The 22516-nt window shown below is 40.3% G+C and overlaps 1 protein-coding gene across 3 annotated transcripts in view; it reads left to right on the top strand.

Moving 5' to 3' along the window:
- Positions 1–22516, top strand: part of RASEF (RAS and EF-hand domain containing) — an 82142-nt gene that overhangs the window by 38272 nt on the left and 21354 nt on the right. For all 3 annotated transcript variants that reach the window (XM_042964743.1, XM_042964742.1, XM_015539985.2), the window contains exons 4-13: positions 3764–3859; positions 7279–7356; positions 9910–10025; positions 12085–12153; positions 13999–14083; positions 15482–15570; positions 19069–19303; positions 19605–19742; positions 19848–19995; positions 21307–21388. In XM_042964743.1, coding sequence (XP_042820677.1) covers positions 3764–3859; positions 7279–7356; positions 9910–10025; positions 12085–12153; positions 13999–14083; positions 15482–15570; positions 19069–19303; positions 19605–19742; positions 19848–19995; positions 21307–21388 — 1136 coding nt within the window. The remainder of the gene's footprint in view (positions 1–3763; positions 3860–7278; positions 7357–9909; positions 10026–12084; positions 12154–13998; positions 14084–15481; positions 15571–19068; positions 19304–19604; positions 19743–19847; positions 19996–21306; positions 21389–22516) is intronic.

Below are 22516 nucleotides of genomic sequence, written 5' to 3'. Positions count from 1 at the left end.
TGTTGTTGGTATTGGAGACCTTACCATGGCCCCCACCCCTTACAGCATCAGGTTTGGTTAATTATAACATCTGGCTCAGCTCAGCTCCCTGTGATTCTTCACCACACAGCTCTGGTCCGGCTTTGCTCCAGCTCTTTTCTTTGCCTGGGTAACCGTTGCCCCACTCCTTCGCCTTTTCCTGAACTTGGCAAAGTTCAGGGAAAGTCTCCTCTTCTCCTTGATGCTCTCTCCCAGTCCTCTGGCCTGTATTCCACTCTTCCTGACCTTAGCTCCTGTTGTATGTATAGTGTTATTCATTGCTTCAGTTAAATTTTTTTAGTGTAATGGCTTTCTTGCAGTATAATTGATATACAAGAAGCTGCACGTATTTAAAGCATAGAATACAATAATAGTGGGTATATCTGTATACTCTGAAACCATCACCACAGTCAAGATAATGGGGTGTATCCATCCATCTTGTGGGTTTCCTCACACCCCTTCCTCCCTCCTCTGCCCTCCTTGCCAGGCCACTGCTGTGTATCTTCTTTGGTGAAATAGCTGTTAAAGTCTTTTTCTCACTTTTAAAATTAGGTTGTTTCCTTGTTATGAAGCTTTGAGAGTTCTTATATATTCTGATTTTAACATTCTCTCCCACACTGGGACTTGTCTTTTCACTCTCCTAACAGTGTATTTTGAAGAGTCGAAAATTTTCATTTTGATGAAGTCCAATTTGTCAGTTTCTCTTTAATGGATCATGCTTTTAGCATCTAAGAAATCTTCACCTACCCCAAGGTCACAAAGATTTTCTGCTATGTTTTCTTCTGTACTTTTTTTTTTTTTTATGTTTTATGTTCTACATTTAGGATCCATTTTGCAAGGTGTGGATCAAAGTTCATGGGTTTTTTTTTGCAGGTAGATATCCAGTTGTTCCTGTATCATTTGTTGAAAAGATTATTTGTTTTCCACTGAATTGCCTTTGCACTTTGTCCAAAATTGGTTTACTGTATTTGTGTGGGTTTATTTCTGGGCCTGCTGATTTGCCCCATTGATTGCTTTAGGCCAATATTACAGTATTACTTTATAATAAGTCTCAGAGTCAGGTAATGTTAGTTTTTCAAAGGTGTCTTGTCTTGGCTATTTTAGATCCTTTAATTTCCATAGAATCAGCTTGTCAATTTCTAAAAAACAAAACAAAAACCTGCTGGGGGTTTGGTTGGACTTCATTGCATCCATAGATCAATTTGGGGAGAAATGGAATCTAAACAATAATGAATAATTTGGTCCATAAGCCTGATGCGTTATCCATTTACTTAGGTCGTCTTTAATTTCTCTTAGCAATGTTTTGTAGTATTCAGTATAAAGATCTTATAAATCTTTCCTCAGATTTATTCCTATGTATTTGATATTTTAATGCTACTCTACACAGTGTTGTTGAAGATTCCATTTCTGATTGTGAATCTACAGAAGCACATTTGAGTTTTCCATGTAGATCTTGTACCCTGGAGCCTTTGTTTACCTTGTTCACACTCAGTAGCTTGTTTGGTAGATTCCATCAGAATTTCTAGGTAGCTGGTTATGTAATCTATGAATAAAGACAGTTTTACTTCTCTTTACTTCTGATGTGAACAATCACTTTATTGATTTTTCTCTCCTTACTTGCAGTGGTTAGAAGAAGAAAAGTGGTGAGACAGCCATCCTTGTCCATGTTGTTCATAGATGCCCTTTACCGAATTGAGCAGGTTCCTGGGTGGCTAAGAGTTGTTGTGCCAATCAGGAATGGAAGGTTGGATTTCGGCAGATGCTTTTTCTGTCTCTATCGAAATGACCATGGTTTTTCTCATTTCTAGAATATCAGTGTGGTGAATCACATTGATTTTCGAGTATTAAAACACACTTGCACTCTGGGGATAAACCTCAGTTATGATGTATTTTTGTTTTCATATCTTGTTGAATTCATTTTGCTAAATTTTCTTTATAATATTTGCATCCATGCTCATAAAAGATACTGGTTTATAGTTTCTTTTGATGTGTTTGATGTGTCTAATGGTGGTCTCATAGAATGAGTTGGGAAGGCTTCCCTCCCCTTCAGTTTCCTGGAAGTTTGTGATGAGTTGGTCCAAACCACTGCCACGTCTCACGTAGGTTGCTGCGATGACCTCCTATCTGATCTCTTGACATCTACCTGTGACAGGTTGGGAATGGAGAGAGCTACACAGTGATAATTTCCTGTATTGAGCTCTGGATGAAATATTTTTAAACTGTAAAACTTGTTATGTTTGGGGTCGTGGCCCTGGATTTAGTGAGGAGACTTGCCTAGTGACATCTGGGTCCATTTTGATGGCAGGAAGGCTGTCCAAGGTGGTGCCTCACTGGGAGTCTGCACATCTTCATCCCACCCGTGAAGTGGCGACACTGGCTGCCTCACCTGTAAAGCTGGATAAAGTCGGGAGGCTTACTCAGGCAAAGGTTATGATGAGTGAAAATGTTGCTCTTCTCCTATATATTTTCTCCTAAGCATAGAATATTTAATTTATGTGGGTTCTTTGATTTATATGGGTTATTTAATTTACTTGGATAATTAATACAGTCCTCCCCTTAATCCAGTAAGGCACCAAGTAAGTTGTCCCAGCTAGACAGCCAGTAAGTGGGCAGCAAGACCCTGGATCTCAGGCAGGTGTTTAGACATGGGGTCAGGTCTCCTATGCAGAGAGTGCCCTACCTCACCCCCATCTAACTCACTTCCTGTCACATCTCATCGTTAGCTTCTCCTTAGCAGTACTTCCAGAGGTCATCTTTGTTTCCTGGCTTCCCCCACCAGGATGCATGTTTGTCTGCATTGCTCCTGCTTTGTTCCTCTGTGCCCAGGACTGTTGGTGTATAGTAGGCTCTCAGTGGATATTTGTACACTCAATTTCACTGGTTATTAACATAAAACTTGATTTGAATACTAAACATAGGATATAAAGTTACATACTTTGTTAAGAGAAAAAGGAAATCTGAAGATACCTGGGCTCTTGGGAGGAGCTGACCTCCTGGGGTGCCCCTTGCCATTCTCTGACGCAGATAGGACACATTTGGGAAGTATGAGCCCATGTGGAAGCACTTAGCATAGCAATGTGTAGGTGATGTGATTTGAATTCAGGTAATGTGTGAGCTCTTGGAAAAAAGGACAAACCCACCAAACCTTCCTAGGCCCTGATGACATGCTAGGGTTCAGGCAAGCACTTGGACCCATGGCTGTTGCCATATCTTTTAATTAATAACAGCAACAATTAATTTAGCTAGTTAATTGATGTGCTATGGCCTTCCATCACAATGTGGGTAATAGTCATAGAGGTGTCTCTTCAGCTGATGTGTGCACGTAGGCTCTAGTGTTCCACTCTTCTTTCACTCCTGCAGGTTCTAGTTCCAGAAGAGTCATTTGATTTATTTCTTCCATCCCTTCTCATACTCCCTGTGTGGGAGACTTGGGGTCAGCCTTAGTTTGACACAAAACATTTCCTGCTTTATGAGGTGTTGAAGAACCTATTTAAATCAATAATTTTTGGGCACCTGGATGGCTCAGTCAGTTAAGCATCTGACTTCACTCAGGTTGTAATCTCGTGGTTCATGAGTTTGAGCCCCGCGTTGGGCTCTGTGCTGTCAGCTCAGAGCCTGGAGCCTGCTTCGGATTCTGTGTCTCCCTCTCTGTCTGCTCTTCACCCGCTCACACTTTGTCTCTGTCTCTGAAAAATGAATAAATGTTAAAAAAAATTTTTTTAATCAATAATTTTTTTTTTTTTAGGAAAAACGTAAAGCTGAGGAAGCCCTCAGTGACCTCAGACGTCAGTATGAAACAGAAGTAGGGGATCTACAGGTGACAATAAAGAAACTCAGAAAGGTAGGTTTGTGGCAGTGAGGCTTCTAGGAATAGTCTCAGTATATCGGTGTGTTTAATTATTGGCAACTAAAAACATTTGGAATCATATTAAAGCAGCAGTTGGAATCAGATTTCAGAGTCAAACTGCACTCTCTGGAAAGATGTTTTTTTTGAAGATCCCTGATTTCCTTTTCTGTTTCCAAGGGGAACCTATCTTCTGCACACAGATCTAATAAATATTTCTGATCCCTTGAACAGTTGTCCATCAAGCCCCAGTTTTCCTTCCTCAGGTGCCCTCAATTCCCACACGTTCAGTGGACTCTGCTCATGACAGGAGGGGTACTGTCTTTACTCGTCACGTATTCCTGTATGCCTGTCCCCAGCTTACTGCAAGGTACACAGTCAGTATTCAGTGAACATTAAATGAAGTAAATACTTTCTTCTATGTAGAAAGTTCCAGATCTAGGGGACCTCAGATCAGTAGGAGGTGAAATGTGAGCAAAGGTGTGACTGGTTTTGGCCTTTGCTGTGTTTGGTTTCTAATGAGTAGGTTAAGTGTCACCGAGTCATGTGCTGGTAGATACTTAACTGGTTCTGGAGGCAGAAGGGGGAAAGGGAGGAATCTGCAACATTTGCCAATTTCTATGCTGTGAATACTCCCACCATGAATAGTTTCAAATCACTGAGTGCAGAGTTTGCAAGAGATTCTTAAAACAGGCTCTCACCTGTGGGTACGGGTTGTCTGCAGCACGGTACGGGATCCGCTTCTCGCATGTGGATTGTCTCCATAACTAGTGGAAATATCTTGGCTAAAAGGCAAATGGATACTTAAAAAATAATCATCCCTGAAAGTAGTATCGTGGATTCTGGCACATCACTTTGCTTCTCTGGTTGTTGATACGATAACCTTTCAAGCTCTTTCCAATGTTTATATTCATGAGATTAAGGGACAGTTAACTGTATTTTGTGGGCTATTGCAGTTCAAACCTCTGGAATTATTAAAAATTTTCCCCAATAGCCTTCTTGGGAAATTATTATTGATGTCACCCTTTTTCTCTGATTTCCAAAGGTCGTTAGACCATACATAATGCTTGCATTACAGAATTTGAATGGACCAATCCTTTGTTTATGCCAAAATCACAGATTCTCCTAGCCCCTGTCCTCAGTTATCCTCATGCCTTCCCAAATCTTTAGGTTAAGAGAAAGTTACACAAGAAAGACACAAAATTTCTTACCATGATAAGGCATATGATGAGGACCAAATAGTCAGCGAAGAGCATGAGTCAGAAGCCTGGGACCTGAGTTCTTATGGAGACTATGCCACTTTCTGCCTGTAACACCTGGGACAGTTGGCTTCTTTATCTTATCTTTAGTTTCTCATCCGTAAAATGGGGTTAATCATTGGCCGTCTTGCTTAACCGTAATAACCAATACTTTCTTGACTTCATGATTTACTAAGCTCCTTTTCATAATTTTTAAATCTAATTCTCAAACTTTCTCTGAGGATAGGTAAATCTCCCACTTTCACAGGTAAGGATGCTGAGTTCCTTGTGAAGTGAAGTAACTTGTCCAGAGTCACAGAGCCAATAAGCAAGGGAGTCGTCTTGGTACACAGTTTGTGCTTTCTCACACCAGACTTCTTGCCTGCTTGAGGGTTGTTCTGTAAGAGAGCAAGCAATGATTTATGTGAGGGAACATTAAAGGATTTGTTTATTTTTATTGTTATTTTTTTTTATTTTCTAATTTACATCTAAGCATATAGTGCTATGATGATTTCAGGAGTAGATTGCAGTGATTCATCCCCTACATATGACACCCAGTGCTCATCCCAAGTGTTCTCCTAATGCCCCTTGCCCATTTAGCCCATCCCCCCCATCCACAACCTCTCCAACAACCCTCAGTTTGTTGTCTATATTTAAGAGTGTCTTATGTTTTGTCCCCCTCCTCACTTATATTATTTTTGCTTCCCTTCCCTTATGTTCATCTGTTTTGTATCTTAAATTTCTCCTATGAGTGAAGTCATATGATATTTGTCTTTCTCTGACTAATTTCACTTAACATAATCCATCCACGTAGTTGCAAATGGCAAGATTTCATTCTTTTTGATTGCCGAGTAATACTCCATTGTGTGTGTGTGTGTGTGTGTGTGTGTGTGTGTGTGTGTGTACACACACACACATACATACAGATACATACCACGTCTTCTTTATCCATTCATCTGTTGATGGACATTTGGGCTCTTTCCATACTTTGTTGTCGATAGTGCTGCCATAAACATTGGGGTGCATGTGTCCCTTCAAAACGGCACTCCTATATCCCTTGGATAAATACCTAGTAGTGTCATTGCTGGGTCGTAGGGTAAGAACATTAAAGGGTTTAAAGAACTATGGAAACGTTTACAAATTGGTTACAGTTGCCATTACCTTATGCCATTGATGCTGAGGAGCTAGGTCCCCCCCCCCCACACACACACACAGTTTTTCTTCTCTGAAGTTGACATCCCTCTTATAAAATCAAGAGCTCTTCTTAGTTACAGTCGTGTGGTCTGCCATGCGGCAGTCACGGCATAGTTGTGTGAAAATCTTTAGTTGATGATGTCTGGCAAGATGAAGAAAGTCCAGCATCAGATTACTTAGCCTTTGACTTAGACTTGATGAAATACAGCATTCCTTTAGATCAGTACCTAACTATTCAATTAATGGAAACCCACAAATCCCTAAGGTTCCGGGTAAGTAAGCTGTTTGTAGGGAAGATATTTTTTGTTGTCCATGTTAGAGATGCTCCTGAGCCAGTTTAGTCTGGTAATACTAGCAAGTCAACAAGAAAGCAAAGCTTGTGTATGTATTCATATAGTTTGTGTATGTATTCATATACTAATAAGTCAGCCAGAAAGCAGAGCTCAAGTATGTATTCATTAGCCTTATGTCATACTTACATTTTATTGATTTCAGTTATTTTAATAAGCATTTACTGAAATCGCTGTGAAGAAAACAGTTGAATCTGACACTAACCCTCTTTTAAAAATCTTAGACTCTGGTAGAATTAAGGCCTTCATAAATAATTATAATAGAGGATAGATAAAAAGTACAGATAAAAGTTCTTGGGGAATATAAAGGTCCAGACTCCTATGTAGCATAACTGAAAAAGTGAAGGTAGGTTGCTGAATATTTGAAAGGTTTCCCAAAAGGACTTTTCAGTTGTTTCGAAGGAAGTTCATTAAACGATAAAACCCCTTTTTCAAGTTCAGGAACTTGAAATTATTTAAATTATTTAAAGCAAATTTTCAAATCCTCATGAGTTATATGTAGTTTAATGACTGATAAAGTTGAAAATTGAAGACTTTCAGAATTCCTGTATCTACACTTACGGATATTCAGAAACTTAACTGAAGCAATTCAAAGCGAGTTTGCAAAATGCACAACTTTTATTTGCTTTTTCAGCTAGAAGAACAGTCAAAACACATAAGTCAAAAGGAAGATGTGGCTGCATTAAAAAAGCAAATTTATGATTTATCAATGGTAAGAATCAACTTTCACTTACAGAAATACATTTTCTCTTAGATGACTGTTTCTTAGACATAATCATGCTGTTATTTCAGTGTTCCAGGGATGGAAGCATAGAGAGAAATTAATACCGCAGTTAGAGAAAGTCTTTGACATACCTTTGACCAAGGGTGTTACTCAGGCTTTTATCCTCAGTGATACCCCAACTATTGTGAATGTTTTTTTTTTTTAAGTATAAAGCATTGCCTTGGACTTTAAAAAAAATTTTATTAACATTTAAAATTTTTGAGAGACAGAGCACGAGCAGGGGAGGGGCAGAGAGAGAGGGAGATACAGAATCTGAAGCAGGCTCCAGGCTCTGGGCTGTCAGCACAGAGCCTGATGTGGGGCTCAAACTCATGAACCATGATATCATGACCTGAGCCAAAGTCAGACACTTAACTGACTGAGCCCCCCATGTACCCCCATTCCTCTGGATTTTTAAAAAATATTTTTTATTTAATTTTGAGAGAGAAAGAGAGTATGTGCACACGTGTGCACCAGAGTGGGGGAGGGGCAGCAGGCTCTGAGCTGTCAGTGCAGAGCCCCACATGGCCCCAGGCTCGAACTCTGAATGGAACTCACAAATCGAACCTGTGAGATCATGACCTGAGTGGAAGTCAGACGCTTAAGTGACTGAGCCACCCAGGTGCCCCCTATTGTGAATGCTTTTACTTTTCATTCAATGGCATCGCCCTTGAACTTGAAATTGTTAACTCTGTATTCTTACAACTTCAACTCCATCTGTGTCCCTGGCTTTGTAGGATGACTGTTAATGCCCTTCTCTTCCTCCAGCGTTCCTCTTTTTGTCCCTTTCCCATCTTTTGCTGACCATACCTTTGCTCTTTCTGTTGCCGCAGTTGACAGCATTTGCATCTGTTTTGTTACCATCCTTAAAATTGTCTTTATTTTGTTTTTAGGTGGACTCTTGAAAGCCAGTAGTGAGCATTTCCTTTATTATGAGTCTAAATATTCTCATTGCAGAGCCAGAAGTGAGCTGGCTGTGCAGAAGTGCCTTTCTTTCTCTGTAGTCATTACTCCGTCCCGTTCAGAAGGGAAGCTCCCAGCTTTATGGTCAAAGTGGAATGCACCAGCAGTTCCAAATTTTGCCACATCTTAGTTGGCTTTGTACTTGGATCATGACTTTCTTGTGGAATTGCTTGTTTTTCTTGGATTTTCTGGTTGAGTTTTTGGTTTCTTGTAAAACAAACAAACAAAAAAACCCAACTCTGGCATCTTCATGATATCATCCACTGATGCCTTACAGGTTCTTATTTATTGTTCCCAATGCATGGAGTTTGTTTTTCTCCTTGAAAATATTAATTTTGGAGTCCATAAAGTTTCAGTTCTTATTGGAGTGATTGTTTTTCAGACTTGCTCCCCTTATGTCATCCTGTAATTTCTGAGCATTTTAAAAGGTCGCTGGTGTAGGATTCCTGTGCAGCTAGGTAAATAGATCTGTTTACCTCAAGGCCTCTTCCCTGAAAGAGAGTCTTCCTAGGAGCTCTGTGTGTGAAGCTGACTGTCAGACTGTGGGACCCCTGATTACCGGAATGAGTGGGGTATGGATAATCGAGAAGCTGTAGCTAACAGTATCAGGGTCTTCCAGTTATTTTTTAAAAGACATGCCCTGTATTACTGCCTTGGGAATCAACTATCTGCTATTATTTGCTAGTATAAAGGGGATGGCCTTGGGGGGGGGGGTGTGCCTTAATATAAAAATTTAATCTCTGTTTTTAGCCCCATTTCCAACTGTCTTCTCCTTTGCCTCCTCCTTTGTTCTATAGCAGAACCTTCAACTCTGCCTCTTCTGTACCTCCTTTGCTCCTGTTCTCTTCCCTTTAGCATATTTCCATCCAGTTTCCATTTTCCAAAAATGTGTTTAATTCACTGAATGGTTGAGGGACCCCTCCTCCGTTCTTTTAACTTGTATTGGTTTATTTCATGTTATTTGGTATTTCATGTTAATGGGGTCTCAAAAGGGAAAGAATAGTGCTCAGTCCATCATTTTAAACCAGAAGGCCCCAATGGTTTGGGTTTTTTTTTTTTTTGAAAAATATGGACATTTTTTAAACCACACTAGTTTATTTTTAAGTGCAAAACTTACAAACATTAGGTGATAGGATTTATTATAAAAACTAGGCAGTCTACTTGGTAACAGGTACTAGTAATTTCACAGAATATTTGTCAGCATTTTTGTAGCTCTCGTTGAGTAAAACAGATGTTTAAGTATTTGATTGGAGTTTATTTGCCAATAATATGTTAAAGGACCTCATGATCAGGTCTTGACTATTGTTTGGCACCAAATGTCAAGCATTAAAAAAAAAGAACAGCTTCAAGGATTTAGTTCTTTGAGATTTTAATACTTTATAATAATTTTAAATCACCTTGAATTGATAGTTTGTTGGAATACCAAGATTGGAAGAACGGTGGAGGGGTAAGGTTGGTGCGCGAGGCTCCCCTGCACTTGACTCTCTCAGGTGGAAGACACTCCTGAATCTAACTGCCCGTGCTGTTCCTCTTCTCCAGGAAAATCAGAAAGTTAAGAAAGATCTTTTAGAAGCACAGACAAACATAGCCTTTCTTCAGAGTGAATTAGATGCTTTGAAAAGTGATTATGCTGATCAGAGTCTGAATTCAGAAAGGTATGAAACTCTCCATTTTACTCTTTAGTTTGAGTGGAATGTTTGTTTTGATGACCATTCATGTGAATGAAGCTGAGCTGTGTAATAACTGAAATAAATAAAGAGTTATTTATTAACTTTTGCTGATATGTTCTTTCTAAAGCTTTCACTTTCAGTGTCATGTTTCCTGGTGATTTTTGTGTTTTAATTTTTTTAACAAACATATTAGTTTAGTTATTGAGTGTTTAGGACAGTGCAGGACTTAACAAATACTTAAATTATTGAGACCAGAAGAATATGAAGTGTCAGGAGTCAGTGCTAATTAAGGTGCTTCGAAGGTGGGAATCCTGGCCCTTCAACATATGAAAGGGGAAAAAGTAGCATCTTATTAGTAAGTCATTTCCTTTTGATATGCTTTAGTCTTATTAGTGTGGTGTTATTAACACAAGACCTAACACGCACACACACACAAACACATGCATTTATATATATTTGTATATTTATATAGGTAAAGGTGTGCAAATGTATAATGCATGTATTTGTATACACACCCTTGCATGTGAATGCATATATGGATATATGCACAGAATACATACATGTATGTATGTGTATACACATACACATACATTCATATGCACACTCATATATATAAAACATGTACACTTGGGAAAACTATCTTGCTTTTTGTTTTATTTGCTTGTAAACTTTAATCAGAATTAAAGTCCTGTAATGAAAAGCAGCGAAGCAAGTACTTACTGTACACAGGCTCCTAAACTAAATAAGGAGTTATGAGTGTAGAATACATAAAAAAGCAAAGATGTGGTCTCTGCTCTGTGAGAACATCAAATGTTGTTGAGAAAGATTCAAAGCCAAAAGATGACAGAGTTAATGTGAGAGCTAAGCAGTGTCAGGAACAATACCAGCAGCAGTGTTACAGGTGGGCTTCACTGCCATGTGATGGTAGGCAAAATGTACTTTTTATTCAGAAGAAGTGAAAACTTTATTAAAGAGGAGACATTGAGGTTGAAAGGAGTTGGTTTGTGTTGGCTGAAGGGGCAACATCAGCAAGTAACAAAAGTAGCATTACCGTCTGCCGCCCGTACTTAGTACTTTACTAGTATTAACTCTTTCAGTCCATAGAATATCCTATGACATAGGGACTTTTAGTATTCCTATTTCACAGATGGAAAAAGAGAGTCTCAGAGATGTTCCAGGTGAGGCAGTAACCAAGGCAGAGGCACAAACATAGGGACAGATAAGACTGTTTGGGGAACAGTGCTCAGACGTTTGGACAGAAAAAGATATTTTGAATGGAAAGATAAAAGTTAAACAAAATTAAAAATTTTAAAAGCTAATTTAAGGCTATGATGTAAGGGCCCAGAATTGTTGACTAAGGAACTTAAATTCCTATAGTCCATTGGGAAACTTTGAGCTTTATCATCAAGAGAGTGAGCAGACAGGTTATTGTGAACAAAAGTTGAGAGCCTCAGAGTCTTTGGAAGCTTAGGGATTTGTCCACTTAGGAATGGGGGTAGAATATGGGCTGGTGGTGAGTGGCTGTTTTCAGTGGACGTTATGGGGAGGCAGCCAGGGCTTTGTAATAAAGCAACAGGAATCTCTGAGCATAGGTTTATAGCAGATGGAGAAAGCCTGGTCCTGTGGACTCCTCTGCGGTCCAGGGTGAGGAGGGGAGGCCCAGGCAAGGAGAGGAGAAGGAATCACAAGGCAGGAGAAGGTAGCTGGGTTGGGATTGTGTAAGGCAGGGAATAAGCAGGGAAGGGTCAGAGGTGAGAGAGCAGGCTGGATTGAAGGGACTGGTGATGAGTGCCTGGGGAGAGTGGACTTAGCAGAAGGGAAGGGGTCATGACGTTCTGGGAGGAACACAGCCAGAAACTTGCACAGGAAGCAGAGGGGATGTGCTGACGACACAGAGGAACCGAGCAGGAGCGCGGGAAGCGCAGGGAGCTAGAAAACCAGGGCCAGGGACACATCTTTGAGAAAGGGGGTCTGGGAAGATAGGTACAGGTGAGGCAGGACTGAATACCTAATTCTTGTTCAAACATAAAATATGATTTTACAGGGATCTGCAAATAATCCAAGAGTACACAGAAGATCGAAATAGTCTTGAGAGGCAAATTGAAATACTCCAGTAAGTTCTCATATAAAATGCTCATTACATCTACATTTTCCTAATGTTTTGTTAATAAGAGCCGTGCCACATCTGACACAAGTTGCCATATACTGGGTTTGCGGATATATGCTCGTTTCTTCTTGCCATGCTGCCTCCAGCACATCCACTTGGTTTTCTCATGCTTTTAATCCTAAGTAAACTATTCAAATCCAGAGGCTAGAGTATAATTTTCTAAAATCCCTCGCAAGTCAGGTGGTATGTTATAATACCTCTGTAAAGACTAAGGGCTGTGACCTCAGAGGTTTCCTCTGCAGCCCAGCAGAGGTGGTCAGGAGTCCTGTTAGCTCATGCCACAGCACCAGGTACAAAGGATCATTCTTTCCCAGTGTATTGTTCTTGATGACACGGCTATTTTTCTTAGGTTTTTTTTTTTTTTTTTAACCCTACTGGAAATATTATACCCACCCTGTCATCTTCGCTCCTGAGTTACTATAATTCTAGCCTGTGAGGGCCTTCTCCACAAAACCTTCCCCTCCTCCACCCTGCTCTCTTTTCTATCCAGGTATTTTCTTCTGGTTTGTCTTCCCAAAGGAAGTAAGGTCAGGCTTGCCAAGTTTTGTTGTTGTTGTTGTTGTTGTTGTTGTTGTTGTTTGTTTGTTTTTAAATTTTTTTAATGTTTATTTTTGAGAGTGAGAGAGAGGGTGTGAGTGAGGGAGGGGCAGAAAGAGAGGGAGACACAGAATCTGGAAGTGGGCTCCAGGCTCTGAGCTGTCAGCTCAATGCAGGGCTCAAACTCACGAACGTTGAGATCATGACCTGATCCGATGTCGGATGCCTAACTCACTGAGCCACCCAGGAGCCCCTGTTGTTTTGTTTTGTTTTTTTCACCATTTACAATGCTTATTAATTCTCACCTGTAGCAGGTACAGGGTTGACATAGTAACTCTGTTCATTCATTTATTCATTCATTCAGCAGATTTACATTCATTACCTTTTATGGGTCAGGTGTTCCAGGAGCTGAGGATGGAGTACAAGTAAAAATAAAAAGAAAAAAAAAAGTCTCTCTAGATATGGGGCTCATCTAGGGAAAGAGAATGGAAACTGATCAATAATTATAGAAATAAACATAAAATGCTGGAGAGGAGGTGGGACAGGGGGAAGGGACGTGTCCCCTAGGGGCATACAGGACAGAGCTTCCTCCTAACCAGGAAGGTCCAGAAAGTGTTCTGGCAGGTGCAGCAGTTGAGCTGAGATCTGAAGGGTGGATAAGCCTTCAGTAGGAAAAGATTGGCTGCTCTCAGGCAGGGGCTCTGTTATTGTCCTCATTTTTTAGAAGAGGTTGCCGAGGCTTTGACGGCTTAAATGACTCCCATAAATTATATGGAAAGTACATGCCTGTGTTGGGATTTGAATCCACAGTCAACATTGGAACCTTAACTGGTACCTGGGCAGTGGCAGGCCATGAGTAGGACGTGGGAATAGCCAGGAGGAGAAAGAAGTGTGATAAAACACATCGTATCCACACCTGGCTGGGACATGCGCAGGGGGCCAGCTGGGTCCAGGCACTTAGGGAACAGAGACCTGCAGGAAACCTACTCACACTGTGAACCTACCTGAGGGAGGGGATTCCACAGCATAGCTAATTCCTTCCTTAAATGCCTCCAAACCTTTAAAAGAGAGGTGATTCACCAAGTTGTAGTTCTAGTAATGAATTATGATCTCAGTTGATGAGGTTTGAAGGGGAGTGGTACAAAGATGCAAGAGGTGGTAAGTAATTCCATAGAATGAACATGAGAGCCTGCAAAGGCAGTGATTTTCACCCCCACTTTCCTTATCTATCTATCTAATTTATCTGCTTTGTAGAACAGCTAACCGGAAACTGCATGACAGTAATGACGGCCTGAGGAGTGCCCTTGAAAACAGTTACAGCAAGTTCAACAGATCTTTGGTATGCAAGTAGAATTTTATTTTATTTTTTTAAAATTTTAACATTTATTTATCTTTGAGAGACAGAGAGAGAGTGTGAGTGGGGGAGGGGCAGAGAGAGAGGGAGACACAGAATCTGAAGCAGGCCCCAGACTCGGGGCTGTCAGCACAGAGCCTGATGTGGGGCTTGAACTCATGAACCGTAAGATCATGACCAGAGCTGAAGTCAGATGCTTAACTGACTGAGCCACCCAGGAGCCCTTCAAGTAGAATTTTAGAATACATTTTGTTCCTTCTTGTAGTGGGATATTTTGATGAAAATAATGTATTTTCTTTTTAAAGTATTTTGTTTGTTTGTTTGTTTTGAGAGAAAGAGAGCAAGCATGAACAGGGAGGGGTAGAGAGAGAGGAAGAGAGAAAATCTCAAGCAGGACCCCACTGGCAGGACAGAACCCGATGTGGGGCTTGGACTCATGAACAGTGAGGCCATGACCTGAGCCAAGACCCAAGAGTCAGACTTGCTTAATGGACTTAGCTGCCCAGGCACCCCACAAATCATGTATTTTCTTAAAGGGGAACTTACAATAATGAGAAACTATTCCATTTAATGAGAAGAAGCAACATTTTCCCAAATTAAAAAATACGCCACCCCTCTGTAGACATAAATACCTAGATGTTAACTGACTCTCTGTTAGATGTTCAGGGAAACCAGAGAAAGATGTATGAAGTGTGACCTGGGTCCCGGAAGAGTTTATAATGTAGTGGGGAGTTAAGATGTGCATGGATGGCAATAATATAAGAAAAAGTGGGAAATCTTATAGAAGTACAAAGAAAATACTGCTCATTTCTGAGGAGGGAGAACGCACTTCTGACTGAGGCATGCATTTAGACACAGTAAGTATTTTCTATGGTGGTAAGATTATCAGAGTGGAGGTATTAGTTTTAAAACCCTGCTGTGGAAACAAGCTAAGCCCTTCTTGGAAATTTGGGGAACTTCCCCAGAGGGCACATGCCAGAAATCCTCCTCTCCCACTTTTGGAGGTCAGCTTCCAGTTTGGGGTTCCTATGCAGTAGCTTTACATATGGACAGGTCAGTCACTCGGCCAAATTATGGTTTGAGAAGAGAGAAATCCAAAGAAGTTGGTATTGCAGGGTCCTGGCAGATGTGGGGAACCGGGATACCCCTTTATCGCTTATGCAGTAAGGCTTGGACCGAAGACACAATGAGGCAAGGGTACTGTGTGCAGGTGCCTTGTTGAAGTTTTTATCTCAGCGTCCGTACTCAATACTTACTCATGTAGGATACCAAGATTTGAATTACAGTGGAAGGTAACTAGTGTGTTGTATATATGTGTATATGTATATGTACTATATGTACCTTGAATAACAAAAAATTGCTTATATATTTTTTGTATTGCAGCGCATAAATAATACATCACCAGGGAATACAATTTCTAGAAGCAGTCCCAAATTTAATGGTCATTCCCCTCAACCTCTGGGCTATGACAGGTATGTTAACACCTACTTACTTTTTGTTTGAATTCTGGATCAAAGTTAAAAGGAAAGTCAATTTCCTTAAAGGTGAATTAATAAAATAGTAGAATCTACTTTGGGCACAAATTTCTATTTTCTGCTATGTTATTTTAAATTTCTGAAACCTGTAAAAATTCCAAGTAAAAATGTCCCAGAGAGGGCAAAGTAGTTTCCTTAAGATGTTATCATGACTTGATTTTACATGTGCTCCCCATTACCTCATCCCTCATCAGGTCGTGTTCCTTAGAAATGGACTCTGAGTGCTGTTTCAGGGAAATAAATGGAATTACAGTGTAAGATGTTGATGTACGTGTGGTATATGATTTTGAGACTCTTGGCGTGATCTGTAAATGTTTAATAGCTCAGCATAATATGTAAGCTGTGTTCAAGGGCAGGGAAACTTTAAAAACAAATAGAAATATGACTAGTAGGTGTTGGTGAGCTATTGTATTGAAGCTGAAGTGAGAATTTACCTCTATTCTGAATCATATGAAGTGAAATATTGGTCCTAGCTTGAGATCTAGTGATAAGGACTGAAAGGTTACATGTATGTATACATGTGTGTACAAACACATATGTTCTTTGTTTTACTTAAAAAGTTAACTTTGGAGTGTATCAAAGTTTGTAAATAGAAGTGAGCACATAAACTCTAGGTTTCCAGCTCTCCATTTCCAGTGCAACCCTCCAATTCATGTTCATTCCCTTTGCATTTGAGAACTTTTGTTCTCAAGAATAATGTACTTACTATCCCGGAGATAGCAAGATGGTCAGGTCCCCTTTCAGAAAGGTCTGTTACCAAGGCTTATTGGTGGTCACTTTTAGGAAAATTCTATCCAGGTATCAGAAGTTTTGTTGCTCACTGATTTGTGAAATAATAAATGTGGATGGTTTATAGACTTGTAGGCAACTTGGTTGCTCTGTTACTAAGCAGTAGACATTTTTTATCTTTATTTAAATTTTTTTTTAAATGTTCATTTTTTGAGAGAGAGAGAGAGCAAGGGAGGGGCAGAGAGAGGGAGAATCTGAAGCAGGCTCCAGGCTGTGAGCTGCCAGCACAGCTTAACCAACTGAGCCACCCAGGCTCCTTCTTTTTAACAATGTGTGGGTGCAATGTGCTTTTTCTGGACTGATATTTAAGATCAATTCTAAGCACGTAAGGGAAAAGATACATAACTGAAAACTATTTCAGAAATTTTACCATAGTTCTTTCTGGAAAAGATTACACACTATGGGTAAGACTGAATAGTACTGGACTAAGAACTCCTCAACAGTAGGTTCTAAGGGACAAAGTCATCACACGCCTGTGGCTCAGAGAGATAAGAGCATAGCACTCAGGTGCTCATCACCCTGAATAGGAACCAGTGGGCCAGTAGGGTCTGGACTGATGTCCCCTTTGGAGGGTCATTAATTTGATGTAAGAAATCAACATTTAAATTTACTTTTTGATGCTAATATAAAAACTCAAAAGCACATTGTGAATTTTATTGCTTTTGTGGCCTTACTAGGTTTTAACTTGTCTATTTGTTTTAGTTTTGTGTTTTCTCTAAGATCTGTAACAAAAATATGACTTGTTCTATATTTGTACATATTTAATTATGATGAAAATATTCTTTGGGGAAGTAAGAATAGTTTACTTTTAAAAGAGTATGTCCAGGGGCGCCTGGGTGGCTCGGTCGGTTAAGCGTCTGACTTCGGCTCAGGTCATGATCTCACGGTCCGTGAGTTCGAGCCCCGCGTCGGGCTCTGTGCTGACAGCTCAGAGCCTGGAGCCTGTTTCGGATTCTGTGTCTCCCTCTCTCTCTGCTCCTCCCCTGTTCATGCTCTGTCTCTCTCTGTCTCAAAAATAAATAAACGTTAAAAAAAAAAAAAAATTAAAAAAAAAAATAAATAAAAAAATAAAAGAGTATGTCTGGAACTTGATTTTGAGAAAGTCTGATCTGTACCTATATTTTTAATTTGGAGTCTAGATATTCATGGAAGTGATTTCTTAATTCAGGATTTCACTTCTTCATTCCTTATCAAAAATCTGAATAAGTTTTTAAAAAAAGTTCTGATCAATAATTACATGGAGCTGAAGTAGTTTGTACTGTATTATGAGTATGGTTTTCTTAGTTTCCTTATAGTGTTACCTAAATCAGTTTTAGAAGGAGAGTTTCATAAATTATAAAACAACAAGAGAATGTACACACACACACACACACACACACAGATAGCTAGCTACAGATATGGTGTGAATACATGCCCCAGGATATGAGCAACATATTTAGGGAGAGTTTGGTGGTTTAAGTTATTACCTTTTTAATTAATTTGACACATTTGCTAATGGCATCAAAATATTTTTGAGTTCTCAGATTTATATGGCTTATATTTACTTATATTTGAGATCACCTTCTGTTTTCTAAGCATATTAATCTCTTAATATTTTTATCTCTGTACACTTATATACCCTGCCCATTTCTCCATTCTGATGAGATGGTCTATTCCAAGTGGCCAGAATGGTCCCCAGAGTATAGTGGGGACTAAATGAGTTATAGCCCTTGCTTTTATTTCAACATAAACTTAGGTTTTTGTGAAAATCAAATGGAAAAGCAAAAGTATTTAGGGAAATAATGTGGTTTCTTTTGATTCTCCTGTTTGATGTTAATTTCTGCCTCACTTATAAGATGTTAGAGAGTTTGATAAATGGAAACATCCATAGAAGTCAGGGGATCTAGCCTTTATCCAAGTACCTTTCCTACAGGAGTCTTTCTAGACTCTGTATCAACACCTACTGGCAGAAAACTCCCAGGTCATATTCCAGTACCATACCTTTCTAATAGCCTGTCATTTTTCACCATGTTGTTTAGAAGTATGACTCCTGGAAAAGTTTATCAGTTGGCCCTTATTTTGTCTTGTGCAACTTGAGAGAATGTATTCTTCTTCATTATGTGTCAGCTCTTTGAGTATTTGAGGAGAGAAACTGTTAAGACTTAAGCTGAGTTCACGAGACTTAAGCTGAGTTCACAGAACTATTTCTTGTATCTGAGTCTCATGTCACCATAGATGCCTTCGCTGTCCAGGTTCTCAGCATCTCTTTTAAGTAGAGAGTTATCCAGAAATGGACAAGCTATTTGGAATATGTTCCGAACACATCAGAGTAAAAAGGTTCACGTGTTCTGCATACATTTTTCTTAACTCAACTTGAGATTGCATTTATGCCCTGGACACTGTAATTCCTTTTGTATCAGGAAATAAAGTGATTTTAAAAACAGCTTCATTTTTGTTAAATGTTTGATTTGAGTATCTTTATGTTAACTGATTGTTGCATGGAATGAACTGATATTGCTTTGAACATTTTGTTTCCCCTGATGCATAATCATGGAATACATTGTGGTTCTTGGCCAAAGCTAGAGTGTTGATCTTCTGGAGTCCACTGCTGTGTGGTCCTGAGCTTTGTGAGCTCTCCGGTAAATCTCTCTTCCCCTTTGTCACCAGGTCATCCCGCTCTTCCTATGTGGATGAGGACTGTGACTCGTTGGCCCTCTGTGATCCAATGCAGAGAATGAATTGTGAGGTTGACAGCCTGCCTGAGAGCTGCTTCGACAGCGGCTTGTCTACCCTGAGAGACTCCAATGAGTACGACTCAGAGGTGGAGTACAAGCACCAGAGGGGACTTCAGAGGTCACACGGCATGCAGGAGAGCTTTGCGGGCGATGCTTCAGACACAGACGTAAGCCCCAGAAATCATGGTCTCCTGGGCCTTACCTTTGATAGAAATCTGTCACCCCGTTTGACTTGTATCCGTCATGGGAATACAACTTAACAGTTATAAATATGAAACATAGTCAGCCGAATGGTTTTTCCCTCCACCAAGTTGGGAAGATATTCTCACAGATTGCCATTCGGGGCTACTCTGTTCCCTAACAGCACTGACTATAGATTCAGCTACTTATTTTTCTTCTCTCTAATCCATGATGTATATGTGTAATGAGAGACTTTGTTTTTTAATCGCTGCCTTAAAAAAAAATTAGGTTCCTGATATAAGAGATGAAGAGACGTTTGGTGCAGAAGGCGTGGCTTCCATCTTGGACTGGAAGCCCCAGGGGCCCTCTAGTGAAGGCAGCATTGTCAGTTCTTCGAGAAAGCCCATCTCGGCACTGTCACCACCGGTAGGTAGTTGCTGAGGTATTTTATTCATGAACACTGTGTCATATAACTTTTCAGGAAGAAAACTGGCATGACCTTTATCACCCACTATGGCTTTTGTCCCCTAGACAGACATGGTGGATGGTAACCATAAATCTTCCAGCTCACAGAAGGCTTACAAGATTGTGCTTGCTGGAGATGCTGCAGTGGGGAAGTCTAGTTTCCTCATGAGACTTTGCAAGAATGAATTTCGAGGAAATACAAGTGCCACTTTGGGTATGGTTCCTTCTTCAGTTGATAATGGGGAGATGACCTTGTTTAGCTTGAGTTTATTTTCTTTAGAGATTAGATACACAGATATACAGATCTCTCTCTGTATACGTACATGCGTGCGTGTGTGTGTGTGTGTGTGTGTGTGTGTGTGTGTGTGTGTGTGTGTGTCTCCTTGTCTGTAGAATGGTCCTCTTCTGTTTTAGTGAAGGCCCAACTTTAGGAAAAGAAGACTGACAAAGGACAAAGATAATCTACTTAGCCGGTCAGAAAAACTGAACCAAGTTCAGAGCTGGAGATTCATTTGTTCAGCAAACATTTCCTGTGTTCTTCTATGAGCCAAATGCAGTTGTAGGTGCTGAGGGCACACAATGAACAGTCAACTAAAACCTAGCCTCGAAGGAAGCTACATCCCAAAGGACGGGAGTCGGTGAAAAACAAATAAAAAAATATGAGGTTTGGAGAGAGGCGAAATCTCACACAGGGTGGCCAGGGAAAGCTTTTCTGATAAGATGTCACTTGTTGATAAAGTGACATTATTAATGGCCAGTTTGTCATGGTCAAAATCATAGGCAGGTGTATGATCCCTCCCCTCCTTTACAATGGAATACATGAGTAAATACTTCTGAGAACAAGAAAAGAAGTGTCCTGATTTCCCAGATTTGCATAATAATCAGTAAATAGGGTTGAAGATACGCAAATTATCATTCACTTTTGTTCTTCATCTAAGAGTTCTTATTTTGATAACTGGAAATATTAGAACAGATTGATTACCCTCTTCACAGTGGGTGTCTTTGTAAATTTATGGTCCTTTGTTACATACCCTTCAAGATAACAAAGCTGAAAGTTCACTGTAATTTGATTCATAAAAAGACTGCAGTGTTTTGTTCAGTTGCTAAAGAGCATGGCACGTATGTGTGTCTTACCCGTATACACACTCATACACATGCACATACATACACATATGCACGTTTATGTGCACACAAGCACATACACATGCACACACACAAACACAGAGACATAACTGAGTTCATCTGATTACCCAAGCAAATAGAACATAGATTTTCCTTTTGTCCATAGATTAAATCCTTCCCCAAGTCAGCCAACCTGCAGATGGTACATCTGTGTGCACACGTGTGGTCTGACTTGTAATTAGTATCTGAAGGTCAGTCTCCTTGAAGGCCACATTCATTCCTGTTTACCTCACTGAGCTTGGGCTTATTGGCTTTTGTCTTATCCCAGTAGTGCTTGAGAGTAAAAGAACAATAGAATTATTTACATCATGTTCCCTCATGTTCTCTTATAATTCCTTCTTAGGAGTTGATTTTCAAATGAAAACTCTCATTGTGGATGGAGAGCGAACGGTCCTGCAGCTCTGGGATACAGCCGGTCAGGAGAGGCAAGTGCTTTGTTTGGTGCTTTGGGCTCTGCTTAGGTTTGCCTAGACAAGCCTCCTAAGGTGCTTGGTGTTTTTTTCTGCTCGTGATCATGTAATTATATTACAATTTCAGGAATGCACACTTTTTGCCACATTCTTCCCTCCTTCACTTACCTGTCAGTTGTCCGTGGCGATCTTTAGGCTTCCTCTGAGCCTGTGTTGACTTGGGGAAAAAGAGAAGAAGGGAATTTAGGTGACCCAGCAGTCCAAATGCAGTGTCAGTGGGGGCAGGTACTTAGTCGGGTACAGTAAGTGATGGAAAAGAGAATCTGTCCGCTTCCTTCAGTTCAAGGGCAGAGGCACAAACTAAATGGAAGACTCATGTTGGGTGGCATTGCCTTATCTTGCATTCATTGCCAATGACCATAAGTATTAAGCACAGGTTTTAATCTTGTCTAACTCTTTGGAAATAGAATCTCTCCAGTTGTTCAACTAAGTTTGGGTGCTGCCTGCCTGTGTACCAGGCACTACTCAGGCTGCTAAGATTCAGCAGGGAACAGACACAGATATGTAAAAGCTGTTCACCCGGAGCTCATATTCTGGAGCAGGCTGAGTTTCAACGTTTAAAAAACATTCATGGGGCGCCTGGGTGGCTCAGTCAGTTAAGCACCCGACTTTGGCTCAGGTCATGATCTCGCAGTTCGTGGGTTCGAACCCCATGTCAGGCTCTGTGCTGGCAGCTCAGAACCTGGAGCCTACTTCAGTTTCTCTGTTTTTGTCTCTCTGTATCCCTCCTACTCACGCACTCTCTCTCTCTTTCTCTCTCTCTCTTTCTCTCTCTCAAATATAAATAAACATTAAAAAATTAATTAAAAAAACAAAAAAATATTTGTGGTTGGGATGCCTGGGTGGCTCAGTTGGTTGGGCGACCGACTTCAACTCAGGTCATGATCTCACAGTTTGTGAGTTCAAGCCCCGCATCGGGCTCTCTGCTGTCGGCATGGAGCCTGCTTCAGATCCTCTGTCCCCATCTCTCTGCCCCTGCCCTCTAAATGTTAAAAAAACATTTAAAAAATATTTTTTAAAAAAAGGAATAAAAAACATTCACGGTTGATGTGGCCTTACTGAAGATAATATAAAATAAGGCAG

The sequence above is a fragment of the Panthera tigris genome, chromosome D4 (genome assembly GCF_018350195.1).
Source record: "Panthera tigris isolate Pti1 chromosome D4, P.tigris_Pti1_mat1.1, whole genome shotgun sequence".
NCBI lineage: Eukaryota > Metazoa > Chordata > Mammalia > Carnivora > Felidae > Panthera > Panthera tigris.
This window is presented reverse-complemented; position numbering and strand designations above follow the sequence as displayed.